Raw genomic sequence first — 22,447 nt, 5'->3', positions numbered from 1 at the left:
TTGAAAATACTTGCACAATTTAATACTTTTATTTCCCGTCACAGTGGAAATAATGCAGTGCACTGCATTCATCTGTTATGCTTGTGACTTTTCCCCACTAGACCTGGAGGGCAGAGTCTGTGTCTTTTATCTCTGAACACACAGTGTCCCACCCAGGCACAGAAGTGCTCCAAAAACTGTGCTGAGTGAATGAACTAAAAACTCTCACTGACTGCAGAACAGTGACCGAGTGTTGCTCATCCTGCCCCTCGCTGTAAGCCGCAGTCGCCAAAGAGACACTGTTCCTGCCTCTGATGAGCTTACAGATTGGAGGGGGCAGACTTAATGAAAAAGCCACACAAAGGCATAGTTGCCGTCTGTGAGAGCTGCCATCTGAAGCTGAAGTACAAGGGGCTATGAGAACCTAGACGGAGGAGGGCCTGGTCCAGTCTGAGGGGTCGAGGAAAGCCGAGAGCCGAAGCAGGAGGAGGCATGCGCTCACCGAAATGGGGAGGAGAGTTGCGGACACAGAGAACAGCGTGTTCTGAGGCCTAGGCACGGAGATCCCTGCAAGGTGTCCTGGAGGCTGGAGGAGGCCAGAGTGGCTGCAGCGAAGGGGAGAGGCAAGAACGTCACAAGCTGAGGCCAGAGAGGAGGTGAGACTTTAAGACACACTCAAGATTTAGTTCTTTGCCCTAAAAGCAAGTGGTGCCTTTAGCAGATACGCAATTTTAATCCCCCGTGTGGTGGTGTGAAGGGTGCGGTGGGTTGAAGGAGGTTGAGAGGAAGAGGGAAGGCCGGTCAGGAAACGACCCAGTGGTCTAGGGGACAGAGAATGTGCTTAGACCAGGGTGGAGGTGGTTAGGATGGTGAATTTTGTGTGTCAACTTGACTGGGCTGTGGTGGCAAGATCTGTGGTCAAACATCACTCTGGATGTTTCTGTGAGAGTGTTTTGGATGAGATTAATACTTCTATCAGTGGACGCTGAGTAAAGCAGATTACCTTCCTAATGTGGGTGGGCCTCATCTAATCAGTTGAAGGCCTGACTAGAACAAAGGCTGACATCCCTGAGCACGAGGGAATTCTGCCAGCAGACAGCCTTTGGACTTGAACTGTGGCCTTTGGACTTGAACTGCAACCTTGGCTCTTCCCTGGGTTTCCAACCTGCTGGCCTACTCTGCGGATTTTGGACTTGTCAGCCTCCATAATGATGTGAGCCGATTCTTTAAAATAGCTTTCTCTCTCTCTCTCTCTTTTTATATACATACACACATCTTATTGGTTCTGTTTCTCAGGAGAACACTGACCAATACAGGGGAGATCTGAAATCCTCATTTGAAAGAGTGGAGAAGTGAGATGGCTAGACGAAGGCAGGAGACATGCTGAGCAGTGTGCAGCACCAGGTGAGGCTGGTGTCAGGTGCGGCTGATGACCATGGGCGTAAGTGCCCAACCACAGGCCTCATGACGTCGCCCACAGGTCTTGTTGGTCAGAGCACAGGCGAGGCAACAGCAGACAGTTTGGTTCATCCAAGGATGGCATGCCAGCCATAGAGGTGCAAGGAAAAGAGAGAAGGAGGAGCTCTCGGGCACGGGTCCACTCGTGCTCATGGACAGAGAGAGGACAACATCGCATGGCAGAGTTTGGCTGAGGCTGGATGCAGACCTAGTGGGAGTGGAAGCTGGACAAGCAAACTGAGGGAGATGAGTCTAGGGCCAGAGAGCTGGGGTGCCCACCGAGACATCCTGGTGGGGGCTTGGTTCAGGGAAACACCTGGGTCGTGCAGTGACCTTGGAGAAGGCTGTCGTGCGGGTGTGGAGGAGATGGGTTTTGAGGAGGTGGGGTTGAGAGCATGAGATGCCAGGGCTCTGCCTGGACAATCTCCCTGGAACGCCATGTATCTTCGCTGGAAAGAGAAGGAGACTTAGGGGAAAACCGAGGGAGGGACAAAGGCGAGGGACTGGTACCTTGGACAGCACCTGATCCTGAGCAGTGAGCGGCCCTCCTGGGCCTGTGCACCTGGTGCCTGGCCCTTCATCTCACCCACTGCAGGGAGGTGAATGTGCACCTGCAGCCCATCCTCCAGGCCTAGGTGGGGCTGGAAGCACTGAGAGACTGACAGAGCAAACCAGTCCCACAAGGCTGCCCCTAAGGATGGACCACTAGAAAATACTACTAAAAACACTTTTATCTCAACATCTGAGTCTCTTGGACCTTGTTTTATCTCAGCAGGTGCAGGTAAGTCCCAGCCCTCCTGTGTGGAACCTCTGCTCTGTATGATTACTCCAAAGGGTGTGTAACTGTACTGATGCTAAATGGATTTGTGACTGAGGATGCCCCACAACACTCAGTGTTGTGACCACGCAGGGGAAAGTGGTGCCACTGGAATCAGAGGGCGGGGAGGCAGGCTTTCAGTGGCACTGGAAACCAGGAGCAGACATGCCATTCAGGGGCACAGCAGGCACTCTCTTCCCAACTGCGGGGGGGCGGCCGTGCCAGAGATGAGTTGTGTCCAATGGCCAGGAGGGCTCACTCTTTCTAGACACTCCCTTACATGGTTGCTCGCATAGGGGATAGCAGGAATTTGACATCTTTCTCCTTTCTGACTGGATCCCATCGGGCCAGAGGGACCCATTAATCTCCCCCATGGGAACCCAGGGGTGAGAAGAAAGCTGTACAGAGATGTGACACATCTGTCTTGCTCTGGGTAGCTGCCCACTTCCGAAAATGGAAAGGTCTCTTCTCACAGGTGTGTGTGTGTGTGTGTGTGTGTGTGTGTGTGTGCGCGTGCGCACGTGTGTGTGTGTGTGTGTGTTGTCTCATTCTGCCAGTCAATGCAGGAGTTTCGTCACAAAATGTTGACCATTCACTTATTCTCAGAATCATTTTTATTTCTTTAGCATCATTAAGAACTTACTCAGGATTAAATGATGAGTTTATCATTCAGGTCTCTAGGTTTTTTAGGAAATTGTCTTGCCTTTATTTTTTTAACTTTCTTAGAGACAAAGATAAAGCATCTTTAAGATAAGATAAGAAAGCACAGAAACTCAGTAACTGATTGATTTCTTGGGAAACTTTTATCTCCTTATCTATTGATAGGGTTTCTTTGGGTAATTTGGTTTTCTATGGTTTGATAAATTAAACCAGATACGGATCTTTAACTCTGTTTTGAATTAGAATGATGTCATTATAATAAAACCGTAATGACATTTTGGGATACAGCAAAGATATAATATCAGCATATGATGAAGCATATTCCACTAGTTAACAATTCTGATTTTTGTAACCTTTTAAAAATTCTGTTAATACTGATCAGAAAATATGTTACAATCTTTTGCTGAGTTTGATTTGGCAAAGACAACCATAAAACTACCAAAACATCTTTTATCTTCCAAAAGCCTAGACATTATCTAATCAGGAAAGGGACGTGTAAACTTACTCTTTTACTAGCAATTGTCCACCACTGTCCAGTGCTTTGGGAAAGGAGATGCTAAAATTCTAATTTTTATTTTTTAATTTTTTTTGCTGAGGAAGTTTACCCTGAGCTAACATCTGTTGCCAGTCCTCCTCTTTTTCTGTATGTGAGCTGCTGCCACAGCATGGCCACAGACAGACGAGTGGTGTAGTTCTGCGCCTGGGAACTGAAGCCGGGCTGCAAAAGCAGAGTGTGCCGAACTTAACCACTAGGCTGCCAGGGCTGGCCCTGAAATCCTAATTTTTTGACCACCTTATTTAGGGACTATTCATAATGGAATACCCACAGCCAGGTCCTATAGTCAGGGAGCAGGACCTGAGTCTTGGAGGACTGAGACCCTCTAAGGAGCCCTGAGCACCATTGGACTTGCTCAGGGACTGGAGGAGCCATCTGACCTGCCTCTGGGCTGCTGTCCTCCCACCCACACAATTGGGGACGGACAACAGGATGCTCCATCCCTCCGGCTCTACATTTTGGGAATCTCTGTGTGGCCCATGAAGTTCTGGGTCGCCTCTGTGCCCTGTCAGGGTGGAGCAGCAATCTTTAACACAGCAGGAGTCAGTATGCTTAAGGGACTATCGATACCCTCAAGAGAGAGGCTTGTCTGCCCACAGGGGCTCTCCGCTGAAGAACCAGAGAATCAGGGAGCAGGGTGGTTTGGAAGGGCAGAAAAGAGATGAAGGGAGAGGGGCTGCAGGGCCTCTCGACCCCTGAAAACAATCTGAGGGATGAGTGAAGCAGCGTCTGCATCATCTTCTGGACTGCAAATACAGTCTTCATTAACCAGGAGGAAGACTGGTTTCTGCTTGTGTTCCCTGAAGACGGACTGTGCCTGTACAACCTTCCAGGCATCAGAGGGTAGTGGCGGGAAGGTGGCATAAGGGTAGGGAAGTAGTTAGATGATCCCATTAAATCACTATCAGTTAATTCAAACACAACTCAAATCAAAGGAGCTTTGATTCCGAACCAATTACATGGGATTTCCCCAGCACAAACTGAGTTCATTAGATACAAAGTATGGATAGTCCATAATTTAATATGGAAATTTAGGCACGGAGTATCACTAATCAGATAACCAAAGCCTCAAATCAGACGATTAAGACACCAGTGAATCCACCCTAATTGCTGACCAGAAAAGAGCGAGCAATGCAAACTACTCGAAGCAACACTCCCCTTCGCACCTTCTTTTGCTAAGTGTCAAGAACACCTGCAAGCTAGAGGAAGGACTCCTGTGGAAATTGGCTCCACTCAGGATCAGAGCAGCTCTTTCCCAGAGTGGCTCTCTTTCCCACCACCCACGTGTGTCCTGAGAGTCTTAACACCAAGGACCAACACCAGGGCCCTGCTGCGGACCCCTTACTGTGGGGCAGTCATCAACCACAGCCTGGCTCTGATGACTTTAAGAGTCACGATTATATTAAAACCACTGCACCACTTATTGCAAGAAAACCGGAGAATGTGGCAGTTAGATCTATGTGAGTCTCAGAGGAAGCAGCACCTATTCTTATGAGAAGGAAGTACAAAATCTTAATTACACTAAAGCCTGTTTAAATAGAGCATAATGCTCCATAAGGGTTAAGAATTCACGTTAGTGCTTTGAAGTATCCACAAACCTCAGAAAAGATCTAAGAAAGGTACAAAACGCTTTGAAAACTCCACTGTAATTAACTCACTAGAGACATCTGTCAGTGAAAACTAGGACTAAACAGAGAAGGCTGCTGTAATCTAAGAGCTAAAAGCAGAGACACAAGCGCTCAAGGAGTAATGAGAAAGAAAACAAAGAGTTGAGAAGTGAGCTGCCAAAACTCCAGATCCCCTCAAAAGCAGAGCACAGAGATAAAACTCACATAGAAAATGAGGCTAGGAAGAGAGGCTTTAGAAAAACAGCAAAACGACATGGAAAAGGAAGGGTTTAAAAAATTAGAGAAAAAAGTGATAGTTATGAAAGACAGGTAAAGTGGTTCAAGAAATGTACAGTTAACCTAAAACAAAGAGAACAGGCAAAAATTCAAATTTATATTCAAGAAAACTTTTCTGAAATAAAGTGAGATGCAAACTCACTGTGCAAAACGTATACTGTGTACCATAGTAAATTCAAGAAAGCTCCATCAGTATCGAGACATATCATAGCAAAGTTAATAGACTTGATAATTCAAAAACACTATTGACATCTGGACAAAAAAATGTTGTCTTGTATCAGACAGGATGGGTTAGGTTATGCTGTGGTAACAAACATCCCCCAAATCTCAGTGGGTTAAAAAACAAAAGTTTATTTCTCACTCATGCTACACGTCCAATGTGGGCAATGTGGGTAATGTGGGTGAGTTACAGGAACTCTGCCCATGGTAGTCATTCAGGCTGACAGTGTAGCCACCCCCTGTAATTTGCCAGTTACCATGCCAGAGAGAAAGAGCTCTGGAGAATCTCACACTACAGGTAAACACTTGGGCTTGGAAGCGACACATCTAAGTTTTGCTCACATGGCCCTAAGCAACCACAAGGGGACTAGGAAGTACAATCTTACCACATAGAGGGAAGGTGCAGAGCTAGAAAAATTTCTAAACAGCATTAATGACCGCCATATACCAGAAAGGGAGAAAGCATTAGGCTCACTCTAAGATCTTTCTCTGAAGCAATATTTAATGTCAAAAGAGAAGGGCACACTATCTGTGAACCCCTAAGGGAAAAAAAGCAATGCGTTCCTCAAGAATTCTATACTAGGGGAGGGGAGATCATTATGGATAATGATTACAGATTCTGCTTAGGATGCAGAAAGCTAAAAAGAGCACTGCCCCCACCATTACAACAACTAGACACTGGACACTGCAAATTCACAACTTAAGTTGAACCGATCAGACAGTTGAGGTCACAAGGCAATCAGGTAACCCAAATTCTAAGGAAAGACAGACATCTGCACGGAAAGACATGAGCCCCTGCACACCTGGGGCAGATGGAGTCACATACCAGCTCCAGTGTAAAGGGCAGACAACATGCAAGGTGGTATTGGTAATTTAGCAGAGACATGGAAACTCTAAGGAAGAATCAAATTAAAAAGCTAGAAATAAAAAGCACAGTCATAGAAACGAAGAATGTCTTTGACAGGGTCATCAGTAGACTTTATATATCTCAGGAAAAAATGACCAAGTGGGGTTTCTGCTGGGAATGCAAGGCTGGTTCACCATTTGAAAGTCAATCAATGTTATTCACCATATTAGCAGAATAAAGAAGAAAAAGTATACAAACATCTAACCCATCCGTGATTAAAAAAACCCTCAGAAAACTAGGAATAGAAGGGGACTTCCACAACCTGATAATGGGCATCTATGGAAAACTTAGAGCGAACATTGTATTTACCCCTAAAGTCAAGAACAAGGTAAGGACATATGCTCTCACCACTACTATTTGGCACTGTACGGAAGGTTCTAGTCAGTGCAATAAGGCGAGGAAAAGAAATGAGGTATCCAGATTGCAAAGAAAGATGTAAAATTGCCTTTCTTTGCATATCACAGGATTGTCTACATAGATTTCCAAAGAATACTAGAAACAATAAGTGAATTTAGTAAGTTCACAGGATGAAGATCAGTAACAAAAATCAAATTTCTATGTACTAGCAATGAACACAGAATAATTTAAAAATTTTAAAATACCATTAAAACAGCACTAATACACATGAAATACTCTAAGCATAAATATTATAAACAACGTTAAGATCCATATACTAAACACTACAACACTGATGAAAGAAACAGTGATGAAATGAAAAAAGACCTAAAAAATGGAGAGCTATAGCATGAATATATGAATTCTCTCCAAATTGACATATAGATTCAATGCAATCGCAATCAAAATCTCAGTAGGATTTCTGTAGAAATTGATAAGCTGACTCCAAAATTTATATGGAAATGGGAAGGAACTAGAATAGCCAAAACAATTTTGGAAAACTACAAAGCTGGAAGACAGCAGTAAACAGACCTCACTTCTAATGGTCTCCCATCCCCTTCATCTTGGATGAAACTCAGCTCCCCCCAAGATCAGGCCCTCAGCTGGGGGCAGAGGCAGGCTGGTCATTGCTGCTATTTCCACACCACTGGCCTCCCACCTCAGTCAAAAATCCTGCCTCCTCTGAGCCTTGTGCCACCAGCTCTGACAGTCTTTACTTCTAGTTAAGTTTTTTTTTTTTTTAAATAAGTTCATTAAGAATTTTGGTGAGGTCTTTCTTCTGTCTTCAATTCTTACCATTGTCCTGGGCAATTTGAACATCCATGGGGTGAGCCATTCACCAAAGCCCCCAAGCCTTGACTTGAACTTCGCGACTTCCGTATCCTTCACTTTGTTCCATTTTTACTACCCCACCCCAAGTGGTTTTCCCATCAGGGCACTAGAATGGCGGCGAAGGGTGAGACTGCCAGCTCGCCAGCTCACTCGAGGCCTGGCTGCGTTCTCAGAGGGAGTGTTGTTGTTCCAACACCATCATCACCATTTGAGCCACTGTCATCCTCGGGGCTGGTGGTTCATGAAAGTGGGTCCTGGGAGGGTCCACTGAGTGCACATGTCAATAAGAACTCTGAGGCCTTGGGAGAGCAGGCCAAATACCCTCAACTCATCAGAGAGGTGACTTAGCTGCTTAACTGCATTGGCACACTCAAGTGGCCTCCAGCATGTGAGATTCCCTCAGGGATTTGTCAGCTCTTCGGGGTAGTGGTTTCGTTGTAATTATACTTACCTGCTGTCTTGTTATGTTTTTTAACCATGGAAAGATAAGGTGCTCAGGTTGAGGAGGTGACTTAGGAGTTGTCAGAAGGAGATCTCAGAGTGAGCACTGGCTGCCCAGGTCCCCATCGCAGGACAGCTGTGAAGGGCCATGGCAGGCTTCAGGCACTGACCCTGACTGGCCCCAGGACGTAATAAGATAAAAGCCATGGTTGTATGCAACGTGGGCGAGCAAGAAACACCCTGCAGGTAAGAGGATGGGCCCTTGAGTGCTACAGTCTGGGTTCCTCTGACCCTGCTGTATCTGTCGCTCTGGTGGGCTGCTGGGACCACTGACCGTGGACTATGCCTCCATGCAAAACAAAGCAGGCGCCAGGACGCGGGGCCCACTCCCATCATGTACTTTAGGAGCATCCTCTGTCTCTACATCGTGCTCGTTTGCCAACCATTTCCACGGTGCACCAGTGTCAACAGGGAGCTCACCCGGAGCGAGTGGTCAGTCTCGCCAGCATTTAAAACACCTATGGAGGACAAATCACAGGCACCCAATTCCAGAGGGGACACTGCTTTCCTTTCTCCCCAGATTCCAGGGTGGCTCTCTGGAGTTTCCCGTTCCCCGCACACGGAGTCCCCTCTACACATTATACCGAGCTCCCTACACACGGTAAACACAATTCTGCCACCAACTTTTCACCATGGCCACACCTTTTCAAAACAGTTTTAGCACTCTTTCATTCAGGGAAAAGAGAAGAACTGGGTTCATTGTTCATATGCATTTTTAAGCAGCCAATTTTGTTTTCAGGAGTAAAAAACACTCGTAGGAAAAAAAGAAAAGAATAATGCAAACAATTTTCCATGTCATTTTTTAAAAAATCAGACGCTGTACGCGAGGATAGGTTGCCATGGGAAATTGTAAAATTTCTTTCTCCAAATACTTTAAAAAGGCAAAATAAATACCCATCTGTTCCCTGATGATGTAACAGCAAAAATGTTAGGAAAGCAGTAGAATACAGCACATCCCCCTTTGTGAAGATCTCTTTCAACCATTCACATCCTGCTTCGCATATGTCAGAGGCAGGAAGGAGAAATGGTAAAAATGGAACATGAGATCCAGAGAGCAACACGCTTCAAGTGGAAATCTACAATCCTTTAAAATGTTCTCTGGAAAGATATTCCCTCTTGCACTGAACCTACCTAGGTGAATTAGGAAATCAAGGAATACATACAGTAATACAATCTTCCTAGCACGTCTGTAATGCCCGGGGTGAAACGCATGAACAAGCAGGGCCCGCGGCCGTCACCTTCAACGTGAGCCTCACGGCGTTGCAGTCCTCCTGCAGCGGGTTCAGCTTCAGCGTGTCCCCGAGGTTGCTGCAGCCTGACGACTGGTGCTGCATCTCACAGCAGACACACACCTCGACACTGTCAAACTTAATCTAGACAGAGGAACACAGACAGATCTCACAGTTAGCACGGCACCCTGCCCCGCCTAGTACACCGGAGCTACACAATTAAGAACACGTGAAAACGTCTCAGTTCAAAGCATCCTGTTTTAGTTTCCTTTAAGTAATAAAGCCAAAACAATTATTATTGACAAAAGCCATGAAAACCACCATTATGAATTCAAATTCCTATTTTAAAAGCCATTATTAAAAAAGAAAAGATAAATTTGAAGAAACCTAAGCTATTCAGTTACAGAAAATTACAGATGAATAACAGAAAGAGATAAAAGTAAATAATCAGAAAATTACTCATACTGAGTTATGCATAGAGACATGTTCTCATAGTTCTGTGACTTGGCACATTCTGCTCCCAAGGTGCGCAATTTCCTGTCTCACTTTATAGCCTACCAAACTCGTACTCATCTGTCAAAACCCAACTCCAGCTCCATCATTGAGGCCTGATTTTCCCTCTCCAGAGCCATTCGCTTCTCCTTTGGGCAGAACACTCCGGCCCCGTCTCTGGCGGAGACAGTTTATCCAGCTGTAGTCACTTGTCTCCTGGGTTCTCCCTGAGGGCAGCCACCACATCCCACCATCATAGTGTTCACAAAGCCAATGAGTTTGCAGGCATTCAATAAATGCTGAATAGATAAAAATGCCTCGAAAAATTAGAAACATGGAACGAAAAAACATAATTTAATTGTTTTAAAAAGCCTGGTGCCTAGGAGGACACCCACGGAGCACGCCGGGCCCCAACCTGCAGCCCGAAGTGGAACGGCCTCAGCCAGGCTGCAGAAAGGAGCAAGAAGTCACCGCATCCCGCACTCCCACGGCCATCCCCACCCTCCCTCATCTCCTCCTTCCCGTTTCTGGTGGAGTCCTCCATACCACGATCATACACACACCCAACTGCTCGCAAACGCAGACTTCCAGAAAAGTGCAATAAAACAGGGACAGCCATAGGTCAAGGGTATTTCCCATAGCCAAATTTTCCTCTATTTTAAACTTCTGGATAGTTTCTTCTTTACCTACCTTATCTTCGTTTTTGCTCTTTTAATTCGATCTTCTAAAATAATTACAATTTTATTTCTAGATTTCTACACATGTTTGAGTGAGAGACAATGGAGGGCCCACTTGGGTGTCCAAGATTATCTTGTAGTGATTCTCCACATCTGCTCCAGGCCAGAGGAAGAGAGCCAGGGCTGAGGCCAGGCCCCAGGAGGAGGGCGGGGCCTGCACACACCACTGCCCCTTGGCCTCGGCCACCCCACCTACGGGAGGAGGGGCGGGAAAGCTGCCTGTGCCTTCAGTGCTTTTAGACACGTCTCCAGTCTCCAGGGCTGAAGTCCACGCAGGGCATGGGGCCCGGCTAAAGGAGCTGGAACAGCTCCCCCACGACAACCCTCCCCAGAGAAGGAGCAGCGGCCCCCGACCCAGGCCACGCGGTACTTGTCGTTCTCCCCGCTCCTCTCACACAGACACAGGCAGCATGTCCCACTGACCCACAGGACACACAGAACTCAGCACCCCCAGTGGTCAGTGGGCTCATCCCCTCAACCCCACACACTTGCTGTGTGCTCTGGGCAAGGTCCATCCTGTCCAAGGCTGGCCGGGCTGTGCTGCTGGCATGGTGACCCGGTGTTTGGGAACAATGCTGGCAGAGCAGTTCAGCCCAGACCAAGGTACACAGCTATGGTCACTATGGTTACTGTCCTAACCAAAATCTCCATTTTCATGTTATTTGCAACATTTCTTTCCAGTCCCAAGAAATGGGAAAAGAAGAGTTATGATTCTCAAGGCCAAGTTTTAAAAGGTAAACAAGGGAAGAGGTAAAACTTTTGAAAGGTAAAACAAAGGTTAAAAAAAAACCAATAAAAGGAGGTGATTTTAAAATTCATTCTGTTTATCGTTTGTTCCACCCATCAAAGTGTAAGGCAAGGATTTTGGTCTGTCTTGTTCAGGGGTGCATGGAGGCAAGTTTCTTAAGTGTATATACCTCAAAGGAGAACCGTTCCACGCTACATGCGTATACAATGTTACTAGATAAAGCCGACCTGTCTGTGAAATATTTTAACAAATTATACTCACACCAACAGGTTATGAGAGTTCAAATTGATCCACATCCTCACCAATGCTTGGTAATGCTGGACTTGTACATTTTTCTCCACGTGGTGGGTAATAAAATAGTATCTAATTTGGGGGCTGGGGCTGCTCTTATCTTTGCCCATTTTCTTAACTCTTGAAAATCTGACCATGGCCAGCCCCACAGAAGGCCTCTCATGCCTCATCTCCCACATCACTCCTCCCCTCCAGCGTAACAAAAGCTCACCACTTCCCTCACTTTAGGGTAATCACTGCCATGTTTTCAACTTTATACTTTTACCATTTACAATATAGTTTAGTTTTGCCTGCTTTTCTAACTTGATATAAATGGAATCAAAAATAGTTTTAGTAATTGGCTTCTTTCATTCAAAATTGTGAGATTTATCCATGCTACTGCATATAGGTGTAGTTGATTCATGTTCACTGCTGTATAATAATACATTACATAAACGTGCTTCCATTTACCTACTTATTCTCTTGCTGATGCACATGTGATTATTGCCAACTTTTGGCAATTAAGAGTAATGCTGCTTTGACATTCTGTACTTCTCTCTTGGTACATGTTTGCACACTTGTTTTGGGTATAACATACCCATCAAATGGAGCTTCTGGGTCTTCAACTTTACTAGACAATGCTTAACCATTTTCCAAAGTGGTTGTGCCAATTTACAAACCCACCAGCACTGTACAAGGGTCCCCAGTGCTCGACATCCTGGCTTACAGTTGAAAGTTTCAATCCTTTTAATTTTAGCCAGGAAAGTCCTGGAGGAGATATTTCCCCCAAATGAGGGAGTAAGCCAAGAAACAAGAGAAGAGGGGCTCTAACATGGGAAAGAGAGAAAGGGAATTCTGAGATGACGGGAAAGGGATGTGCTAGCATGTCCATACCTGGCACACACAGACTGCCTGTAGCTCGACCAGTCCTGATTAAAGCAGGAGACAGAGGCTCAACAGCACAGTCTCTGGGAAGAAAATAAAGCTGACAGAACACCTGACGGGTAGGATCACATTCAGAGGATATTTTCAGTTCTCTTGGGGAGATTGAGGGTAAACTAGAGACAGGGACATAGAACATGAAACAAACAATAAAATAAAACTTCAGGATAAAAAACAAAAATCATAGAGAGTCCATGATTTCGTTGAATGTGTGGTTTGCAAATATGTTTCAGAGTCTTTAGTTTGTCTTTCATCCTCTTAACAGGGTCATTTTGAAACAATTTCAGACCAAAAGACAAAGAAAACATCCCAGTTATCTTTATAAAGCTAGCATAAGCTTAACAGCAATTCCAAAAAAGAAAAACAAAAGACTCTTCCAATAAAACAAAAGGCCAATTTCTCCTTTCAATGAAAAAAGTGAATATTCTAAGCAAAATATTAGCTAATTGAATTCAATTATACTAAAGGAATTATATCTCATGGCTGTATTGAATGCAAACTACATAACCCAAGTCAAAATGCCTTAAACAGGAAGGGGAATTTACAGATTCATAACACTAAAGAGTCCAGGGTTTAGAATTCAGGCATGGTGGCAACCAGGCGCTCCAATGTCATCAATGCTGTCTTTCTCAGTCTCTGGCTGCCCTTTCCTTAGGGTTGGCTGTATGTTCAGAAGGCATCTCCTGAAAACACATCCAGGACCTGGGGACTCAGAAGCTGGAAGCTTACCAGCCTTGGTGGTAAATGTGCATGTTCTGGTTGTTCCAGCGCCAGGCCTGGTTGGCCAGAGCAGCCCAAGGCATTTTTGATGGACATGTAGCACAAGGCTAGAAATAAAACTCAGTTGTGTTAAGCATTAGGTATGAATTTGTTTCCATAACCTAGCATATTCTGACACTCCTGCCCCAGACTTTAGGTAGGGTCTTGGGACACAAAGAGGCATGCACTGAACAGACTTCATTCTGGCATTGGGAGTAGCAGATAAATGCCATTTCCAGAAGGGGCAGGAGCTGTGGTTATGGAGGCAGTGTCCAGAGCCCAGGGTCAGCAACACGCCCAGTGCTGATGACAGGGTCTTCCTCAAAGCAGTTCCTTGTTATGATCTGGAGCATCATTCTTTTCCTGGCTTTGTAGTCTCCAAACTTGGTTTCTGGTCATCCTGGAGACTCTGTGAGCTATTTGGGTTCCTATAATAATTCCTATTAGGTGGAAAATAGCTTGAGTTGGCTTCCTCACAACTTAGAACCCTGATGGATACATATGGCCCGAATCAGTGGAGGTGCACTGCCTGCTCCTAAATGGAAAGCTGCAGGATCCTAAAAATGCCAGTGTTTCCCAAGGAATGCATATATGTGCTGTATTCCAACCAGAATCCCAACGGAGTAGATGGAACTGGATGAAATTATTTTAAAGACTTTATGGAATAATAAATGTGTAAGAATTATCCAAAAAAGTTTTTAAAGAAGAATAATGGGAGGAGTAGATGCCTTAACAGATATTAAACTTATTAGGAAGATACTATAATCAAAATACTAAGGTAATGGCTTAAAAATAGATGGAGATCAATGGGATAGACCAATAATCTACAGGAATTTAGTATATGAAAAATATAGCATTTCAGTTCAGTAGGGAAAAGAGAGTCTGTTTAATAAAGGGTGCTGGCATAATAGGCTATTCATCTGTAATTGTCTCTAAACATATAAAGATAAAATACATTTGACTAAATATATTTTAAGAATCTAAATTAAAACAATAAAAATACAGGAAAACGTAAAAGAATGGTTGCATACAGATGCAATGTGGAGTCCTTTTAAAAGCAAACAAGAATCTCAGGGGCTAGAAAGTCTCAAACAAAAGACAGAATGGGACAAAGGCTCGGGGATGCTTTGGCCAGCCAGGGCTGCAGCTGCGTACTCGGAACACATACTCTTCCCCCGAGGCTGCTAAGCTTCTGGCTGTGGGTCTGCAGCTCCTGGAAATGATGCAGGAGGTAGGCAGAGAGTTAATATCTCTGACAGCATTAGAAATGAGAAGGGGCCATAAATACAAAAGCAGAGGGGATGAAACATGTATACAAAAGCAGAGTGGATGAAACATGAGAAGAAAATGCTAGGAATAACTTGGGCCAGTAAATCTGAAAATCTAGAAAAAAATAGATGCTTTTCTATGAAATTATCCATTAATGAAATTGGCACATGTGAAAAAAACCCAAACAAACCAGATTTACAAAAACATTACTAGACTACGCACCATGGAAGGAATCTTACAGGGCAGCAGCTGAGGACATCAGCGCCTGACTCTGTTCCCTCCCCGCTAGAGGCACAGCTGGGATGAAGCCCCTTGTCTGCCCCCTTCAGTGACTCTACTAGAGATTCCACGTCCTGGAGAAGAAGTCCAGTTGGAACAGCCTGGTTGGCAGGCCTGCCTCTTGGCTGAGTGAGTACTCGGCACCGAGAATGCACCCAGTGGGGAGATGTACTGCCCAAGGGCCCTCCACAAAGCCTCCTCTCCTTCAGAGTCTAATCAGCTCGTAAAAAGAAACCATACGAAATGCACCAAATGGTTGTTCTCCTCTTCTTCTTCCCAGAGAACTGCATTAGTCACAAGGGTCAAGTTCCACTCGGGCAAGTTTGCACCACGCCCTGGCCATGGGCCCAGGCAGGAGTGGGCGCAAGCAGGCTCTGGACTGGGAGCCTTGCCTTCGGCTGCAGTGTGTCCCTATGCTGTTACTGACTGGACAGAGTCCAGCTCTCCTGATCTAGTCTGTTCTCCCGCATCTCAAACACATGCAAGGAATTATTTCATATGATCTCGTCTCTACCTTGGTGTTAACGACTGAAGGAGTCAATGTAAATGGCTAGACAGCTTCCTCGGAGGAAAAAGGAAATGAGAGGCTGGGCTTGGCTGGGAAAGCAGAGTTTATCGAGTCAAATAACCCTTCAGCGACCCCAGGGAATAGACATCAAAATAAATCTTTTCCATTGGTTATTTCACAGAGTTTGTGATTAATTCTAAGAAAAATTCTGGAAACCTCCTGATTAGTTTTCTGACCTCGACATCTTGGTGTGTGGGAGGCTGACAGATTTATTTCAGGAGTGCCCCTATGTGTTCGGGTCACTGGGAACGACACAGCAGAGCTTTGCAAATGAAGCCACAGTAATTTTTCATGAATCTCTTCAGAGCATTTAAAAGCCAGCCTGCCCTCCTTATTTATGGTCCATCAGCCTGTCTGGGAGTAGAAAGGGCTTATACAACAAAACGAGAGGGATGCCCCTGCCATTCTCCTACAGAAGCACAAAAGAGACAGATCCGTGACCTTGAGATACTCCCAAAAGGAAGGCAGAGGGGAGGCTGGACCTGGAGGTCAAGTGGTTAGAGCCTGGAGGGAGCACAGCAGCGTGGAGGGGAGATCAGGAGGGCAACCCCTGAGTCCCGGGATGCTCAGTGGGCAGACCGTCCTTGGGGGGGATGAACCTGCCGAGACATGGAGGAATCAAAGTGTGGGGGACAGAGTCATACCCACTTGGGGTCCCGTCTGCTATGGAGTCACCCAGGACAAGCTACAGAACCTCTCTGAGCTTCAGGTTCCTGGGGTCACGGTGAGCACCACATGAAGTTATGGAGGGAAAAGTGCAAAGCGCAAACGTTGTTAGCTGTTGGTATTATTCACTTTATTATTTTAATTGGAGAATATGGTTGTAAAAACTCGCTCTTATTTTTGAGTACTTCTAGGATTCTACCACTTTCACAGACATTCTCGCTAAACTGGTGACACCTGCCTAACCCAATAACTTGGCTCACCTCGTCCTGGCCCTGCTTATTCTGAGTGACCCCTCTGTCCTGCAGCATCCCTGCCGATGACAGAGGAGAGTTCCCAAAACATGGGCCCCAGTGACATGGGACTAGATAGCCCTCATGCTCATGGACACTCAAGACACTGAATGACCCTGGTAAGACCCCATGAACTCCTGTGATGGTGCTGTAACATGATGAACTCTGACATTATGCAGACCGAAAGAAGTCAGACACCAAAGGCCATACAGAGTGTGCTTCCCTTCATGTGAAACGTCCTGAACAGGAAAATCTACAGAGACAGAAAGTAGATTTGTGACTGTTTGGGACTGAGGGTGGAGGTGGGTATAGGGGCATAGGTGGGTGATAGCTAAAGTGTCTGGGGTTTCCTTTTTTTCTTTTTAAATTTTTTTTTAAAAGATTTTATTTTTCCTTTTTCTCCCCAAAGCCCCGCCGGGTACATAATTGTATATTTTTTAGTTGTGGGTCCTTCTAGTTGTGGCATGTGGGACGCCGCCTCAGTGTGGCCTGATGAGTGGTGCCATGTCCGTGCCCAGGATCTGAACCAGCGAAACCCTGGGCCATCGAAGCGGAGCGTGTGAACTTAACCACTCAGCCACGGGGCCAGCCCCCTGGGGTTTCTTTTTGAGGTGATAAAAATGTCCTAAAATTGACTGTGGTGATGGTTGCACCTATTGGTGACTATACAAAAAACTACTGAATTGTACACTTTAAATGAGTGAATAGTATAGTATATGAACTATATCTCAATAAAGGTGTTTAAAAAAACAATTATACCACAGTTTGATTATTACCGACTTACTTAGTTTTAAGGGTTTTATTCTCTTCAACGTTCTGCCAAAATGTTTAACATCCACAAGTGTGCCGTGAACACAGAAAGTTTGAGGCCAGAGAACTCTAGCTTCTCCACCATTGTCTCCTGATGTGACTTTGCTGGGAGCTCAGCACTGGGGGCCTCTCTGGCTGGATGACGGTGGGCTATCCACTTCCTCCCGAGGAGTCCAAATCCATTTGCCACAGCAGCTCCTGCAGCCAGTGTCCTTTCCCAGCCTCTCAGGCTCTTCCTTCCTCTGGAGGCACCAGGGACCAGGACACTTGTTTGTGCCCAGAGAGGCAGTGTGTCCCCACCAGGCTTGGGGATGCAGCTGGTCAGTTACTAGGGAGGGTCATCCCAGCTTCCCCAACAAGCCAATGACAGGGCCTCCTGGGCCAGCCCCTCCTGGCCTGGTTCTCCCCACAGGGGTCTACAAGTCCCAGACGGCATGTTCCAGGCGAGCTACCCCTAGCCGGGAGCAGGTGGGAGCCTGTTCTTCCAACATGGTTTGACCTGTGACTCTGTCCTCTGAAAATACAGAAAAGCTAAGTCTCAGCAGTATATATTTTACTGAAATATATTTGACATGTATCGCACTTCAGATATACAACATCTCAGCAGTTTTTGGTATATCCATGACTCAGCCTCAGCCAGTCACCTCCCTGGGGAAGAGGGAAGTAATAGCTTCTGCCAAACCGTCCTGTCCCGGGATCACGGGGAACAGCCCCATGCAAAGGAGCCAGGAAGGACCCCAGGTCCAACTCACAGACCTGGGTACCACAGCTTTTCTTCAAATTAAAAAGCACAATTTCTTCAATTTCCACCAACTTTTAAGGACTCAGACAAGAAAATAAAATCTCTGAGACCATAAGCTAAGCAAATACCTAATGGCCGAGAGGAAACTGCAGTACTGAGAGTGGAGGCCGTCCGCGGCCCCGCGCGTTCCAGAGGAGGAGGGCTTCTTCGGCTTTCCCGTGCTTTGGGCTCCACAAGGTGAGGCCCCGCTAATAATTCTTTAAAGAGCAAACAATCCTTTTAAAATGCAACCATGTAGTATAACAATTAATTTAGACCGTTTTCTCTGAGAGTCATAAGTAATGGCAATGACTATTAATCATTAGCAATAGATTTCCTACTAATTTTTATTTCTTGGGAAGTGTTTGGGATTTTTAAAACTTCAGTCTGAATCTTGAATATTTTGAAGGAAAATGCAAAAAACAGTCAAATAAATAGTTTTAGACATATATAGACGAATTGAGTCTACCAAACCCTCAGATCTTGGAGCAGGAACACCTTTCTCATTAGGGAGGTTTATTCTCAAACCAAGTCAGTTACTGTGATATCTTATAAAGACGGATTTATCCTTGGAAAAGTTTTTCATGAAAATTTGTCAAATAATCTAAAAATATAATAAAGTTAGAAATTCCTAGATTCTTTTTTTTTCTTTTTTAAAGATTTTATTTTTTCCTCTTTCTCCCCAAAGCCCCCCGGTACATAGCTGTGTATTCTTCGTTGTGAGTCCTTCTAGTTGTGGCATGTGGGGCACTGCCTCAGTGTGATTCAATGAGCAGTGCCATGTCCGCGCCCAGGATTTGAACCGATGAAACACTGGGCCGCCTGCAACGGAGCATGCAAACTTAACCACTCGGCCACGGGGCTGGCCCCCAGAAATTCCTAGATTCTTAAAGTGAAATTACCTATGTCACCCATAGGCTTTAAAGGGGAAAATATTTTTTTAAAAATGACTTTGATGCAGTACTAAAATAAATATAAATATTCTAAAGTGAAGTTTTTCCAACTGTCATATATGCTGATCATACCCAAGCATAAACATATTTCCATATAACTGTCAGCTGACACAAAGTCTCTGCATTGTGGTGAATAGTTATCAGAACTGCTGCAGTGTCGTGAGAGTCAGTGAACTTAGTGTGAGCTGGGCACTGTGTTAAGAGCTTTCCGTTCTCTATTATCACCCCTCTTTACAATCGAGGAAACTGAGGCTCAGAGAGGGTAAGTGACTTGCTCAAGGTCCCAGAACCAGGCAGAATCAGACCCAGGATTGAATCCAGAACTTGTGCATGTGAGTCCACACCACCTTTTCTCCCCATGGCCTGTGTTTCAGACACACCAAATTGCTTACATTCGCGGACAAGTTGAGACCTGTCAACTCCAGCCTTTACGAATAGCGCTCCCTCCCGGACTGCCCACTTCCCCCAGCCCCTTCCAGGAGTCATATTCCTCAAGGCCCAGCTCAGCTGTCTCCTCCCTTATGTAAACTTTCCAGAGCTCCACAGTGAGACTTAAAACCTCTCTCCTCTCTCCTCCCAGACTCAGCTGCTCATTTCTTAATGATGGCACTCACTTTATGATGGTATTTTAACTCTACCTTTTCTTTTCTTTCTTTCTTTTTTTTGAGGAAGATTAGCCCTGAGCTAACTACTGCCAATCCTCCTCTTTTTGCTGAGGAAGACTGGCCCTGAGCTAACATCCATGCCCACCTTCCTCTACTTTATACATGGGATGCCTACCACAGGATGGCTTGCTAAGCAGTGCCATGTCCGCACCCGGGATCTGAACTGGCGAACAGCGGGCCGCTGAAGTGGAACATGCCCACGTAACTGCTGGACCACCAGGCCGGCCCCCTTTTCTTTTATTTCTTAAAAAGCTATTGTAGGGCTAGTCCTGGTGGCCTACTTCGGCACACTTCACTTTGGCAGCCCAGGTTCAGTTCCTGGGCGCGGACCCACACCACTCATCAGTGGCCACGCGGCGGCAGTAGCCCACACACAAAAAGAGGAAGATTGGCAACAGATGTTAGTGCAGGGTGACTCTTCCTCAGCAAAAAAAAAAAAATCTATTGTAGAATCCTTGAGAACTGGGACTCACTTTTGTGTGCCCTAAAGCAGCAATGGTAAACACAGGACACACATGCCAGCATTTCTCCCTCTTTTGCCCAAGGTAAACACAGCTTTCACATTTTTTCCCCAGAGAGTCCAGATACAGCCTCAGAATCCTACTCAACACACTGTTCCTGACACTTATAATCAGATGATAAAAGCTGGCACTCCAGGTGAAATCTACTAGCCATGGTAGATATGGCTATAAAAAAAACACTTCCGACCAAATGTACATAAGGATACTGTAAAATGTTGGTGCTTACTAAAGGCGAATTAGCTTATTTCTGAAACATGCATGATCTACTTTAAAATGACTAAGGAATGCTGGCATGTAACAAGGCCTCCAAGTGGTCTCCTCACCTCTGCCCAGCAGCTGGGGAAGCGACTCTCCCCCTGTGCTTCTGTACCTGGTAACAGCCCAGGTTTGGGGGAGGCACCAGCACACAACAGATGTCAGATTCCTAAGCAAATGGAATGTGCATACACTCCTGGTGAGAGTGAATTAGTACAAACCACTCTGGAAAACCGTTCGTCAGCATTTACCAAAGCTAAACATACGTGTACCCTGTGACCTAGAAATTTCACTTCCAGGCATAACCAACAGAAAGGCACAGGGATGTTCATCAGGAGATGTGCACTGGAATCTCCACACCAGCGCCATCCTCACTAGCCCCCCACTACAAATAGCCCAACGTCTGTCAAGAGAAGAATGGGAAACTAAACTGTGGTGTGTTCAACAATGAGAAACTAGAGCTACCTGCAGTAATCTAACAAAGGTGCAGAATGAAAGCAGCAGGTAACAGAAGGGTACATAATGTATGAGTCTATTTGTATAATGTTGAAAGCCAGGAAAACTGTTTTGTGCTGTTAGAGGTTAGGACAGTGGGTACCCTTGGGGAGGATGAGCAACTGGGAGAAGGAATGACGGGGGCTCCCAGGGATGTTGCTGTTGTTTTATTTCTGGATCTGGTGCTGGTTCCATGAGTTTGTTCATATCACAAAAAGTCACTGAGCTGGACAGTTACAATGTGTCAGGAGGAGACCTTCAAGGGACAGTGGGAAACCCCGAAAACAAAGCTGCATCTTGACTTGGGCTCCTCGTGCGCCGTTTCCTCCACCTGGAACATGTCACACTGTTGCCATTACCCGAGGTGAGGAATACAGGGGAAGGATGGGTTTTCCAAGACTCAGCACAAGCATCCGCTACTCCGAGGAGCCTCCTCCGCTCTCCCCAGAGGGGCTGAGTACCCCTGAAACTCCTGTTTCCTGCTCCCCAGGCATGTTGCCCTCAGAGCATGGGTCCTCCTGCAGGGCGCTCTGCTCAGCTGTCACTCCATTCGAGTGTAAACTGCCCCGGGACAAGGGCTGCCTTTACATCTCTGAATCCCCAGGTGCTGCGCAGGGCCTCGCACATGGTGGCTGCACACAACCAACTCTGAGATGAATGGACGGACAAAGAGTTATACTAAAAACGTGGATGCAGAAGGGGCACTTGGTTGATTCAACTCGATCGTAAAGGCTTCAAAAGGAGGCTTGATATTAATTATGTTTTCTATTTTCTGTATTTTATGATGCTCTGACATCATGGGGCCTTGCTGATCCTGGAGAGACTGCCCTTTCCAGGGCTAGTTAATTCCTAGATAGTAAACAACTTGCCTCTGAGCCTGCCTTTCAGATGCAAACCGGCTAATCCAGAGCTTACACCCCCAACCACCTCCTTTATCAAACTCACACGCCAAGCCAATATCCCCCCCGCCATAATCACCTGGGCCAGGTACCTGACAGCTAGGGACCACTCCTATGGCCCAGAGCCCGCTGTCATTATTCAAACTAGACAATCCTAAACTTGCTCCGAGGACCTACCCTGCCTCCCTATTCCTTCCCATGAAAACCAGAATAAAAGCTCAGGCCCACGCTTTCCTTCTGCTCCTTCTGCCTCCTGACCGACCTGGTGTTTCCCTGTGTGGCCCTGTGTGGGGTCGCGTCCCCCCTCCTCTTGGTAATAAACTCTTCTTTCAAGGCAGTTATTTGTCATCCTACCATATCTGGTTAAAACAAATGGCAGGTATATTTTAAAGCAGGCTTGCAACTTAAAGCATGGTAAGTCCTTCTCTAATCATCTGTCACCCTAATTCATCTCTTCCCTAAGTATATTTTCAATAAATATCTGTGCTTCATATATTAATACCTGACCTAGAGTGAAACTCATGGGATTGAATGTGTAAGTATCAAGCGTTACTCCTTGATACTGACACTCATAGGACGTAACACAAAATG

General features: G+C 45.7%; 1 protein-coding gene across 2 annotated transcripts in view; it reads right to left on the bottom strand.

Moving 5' to 3' along the window:
• ENTREP2 (endosomal transmembrane epsin interactor 2) overlaps positions 1-22,447 on the bottom strand; it is a 425,400-nt gene that overhangs the window by 59,597 nt on the left and 343,356 nt on the right. The window contains exon 4 of one of the 2 annotated variants that reach the window (XM_023651586.2): positions 9,467-9,601. The exons of the other annotated variant lie outside the window; for it this stretch is intronic. Within the exon in view, the coding sequence (XP_023507354.1) occupies positions 9,467-9,601 (135 nt within the window). The remainder of the gene's footprint in view (positions 1-9,466; positions 9,602-22,447) is intronic. 2 annotated transcript variants of the gene reach the window in all.

Source organism: Equus caballus, chromosome 1, assembly GCF_041296265.1.
Source record: "Equus caballus isolate H_3958 breed thoroughbred chromosome 1, TB-T2T, whole genome shotgun sequence".
Classification (NCBI taxonomy): domain Eukaryota; kingdom Metazoa; phylum Chordata; class Mammalia; order Perissodactyla; family Equidae; genus Equus; species Equus caballus.
The sequence above is the reverse complement of the archived record's forward strand: the minus strand, read 5'-3'. Positions and strand labels throughout refer to the sequence as shown.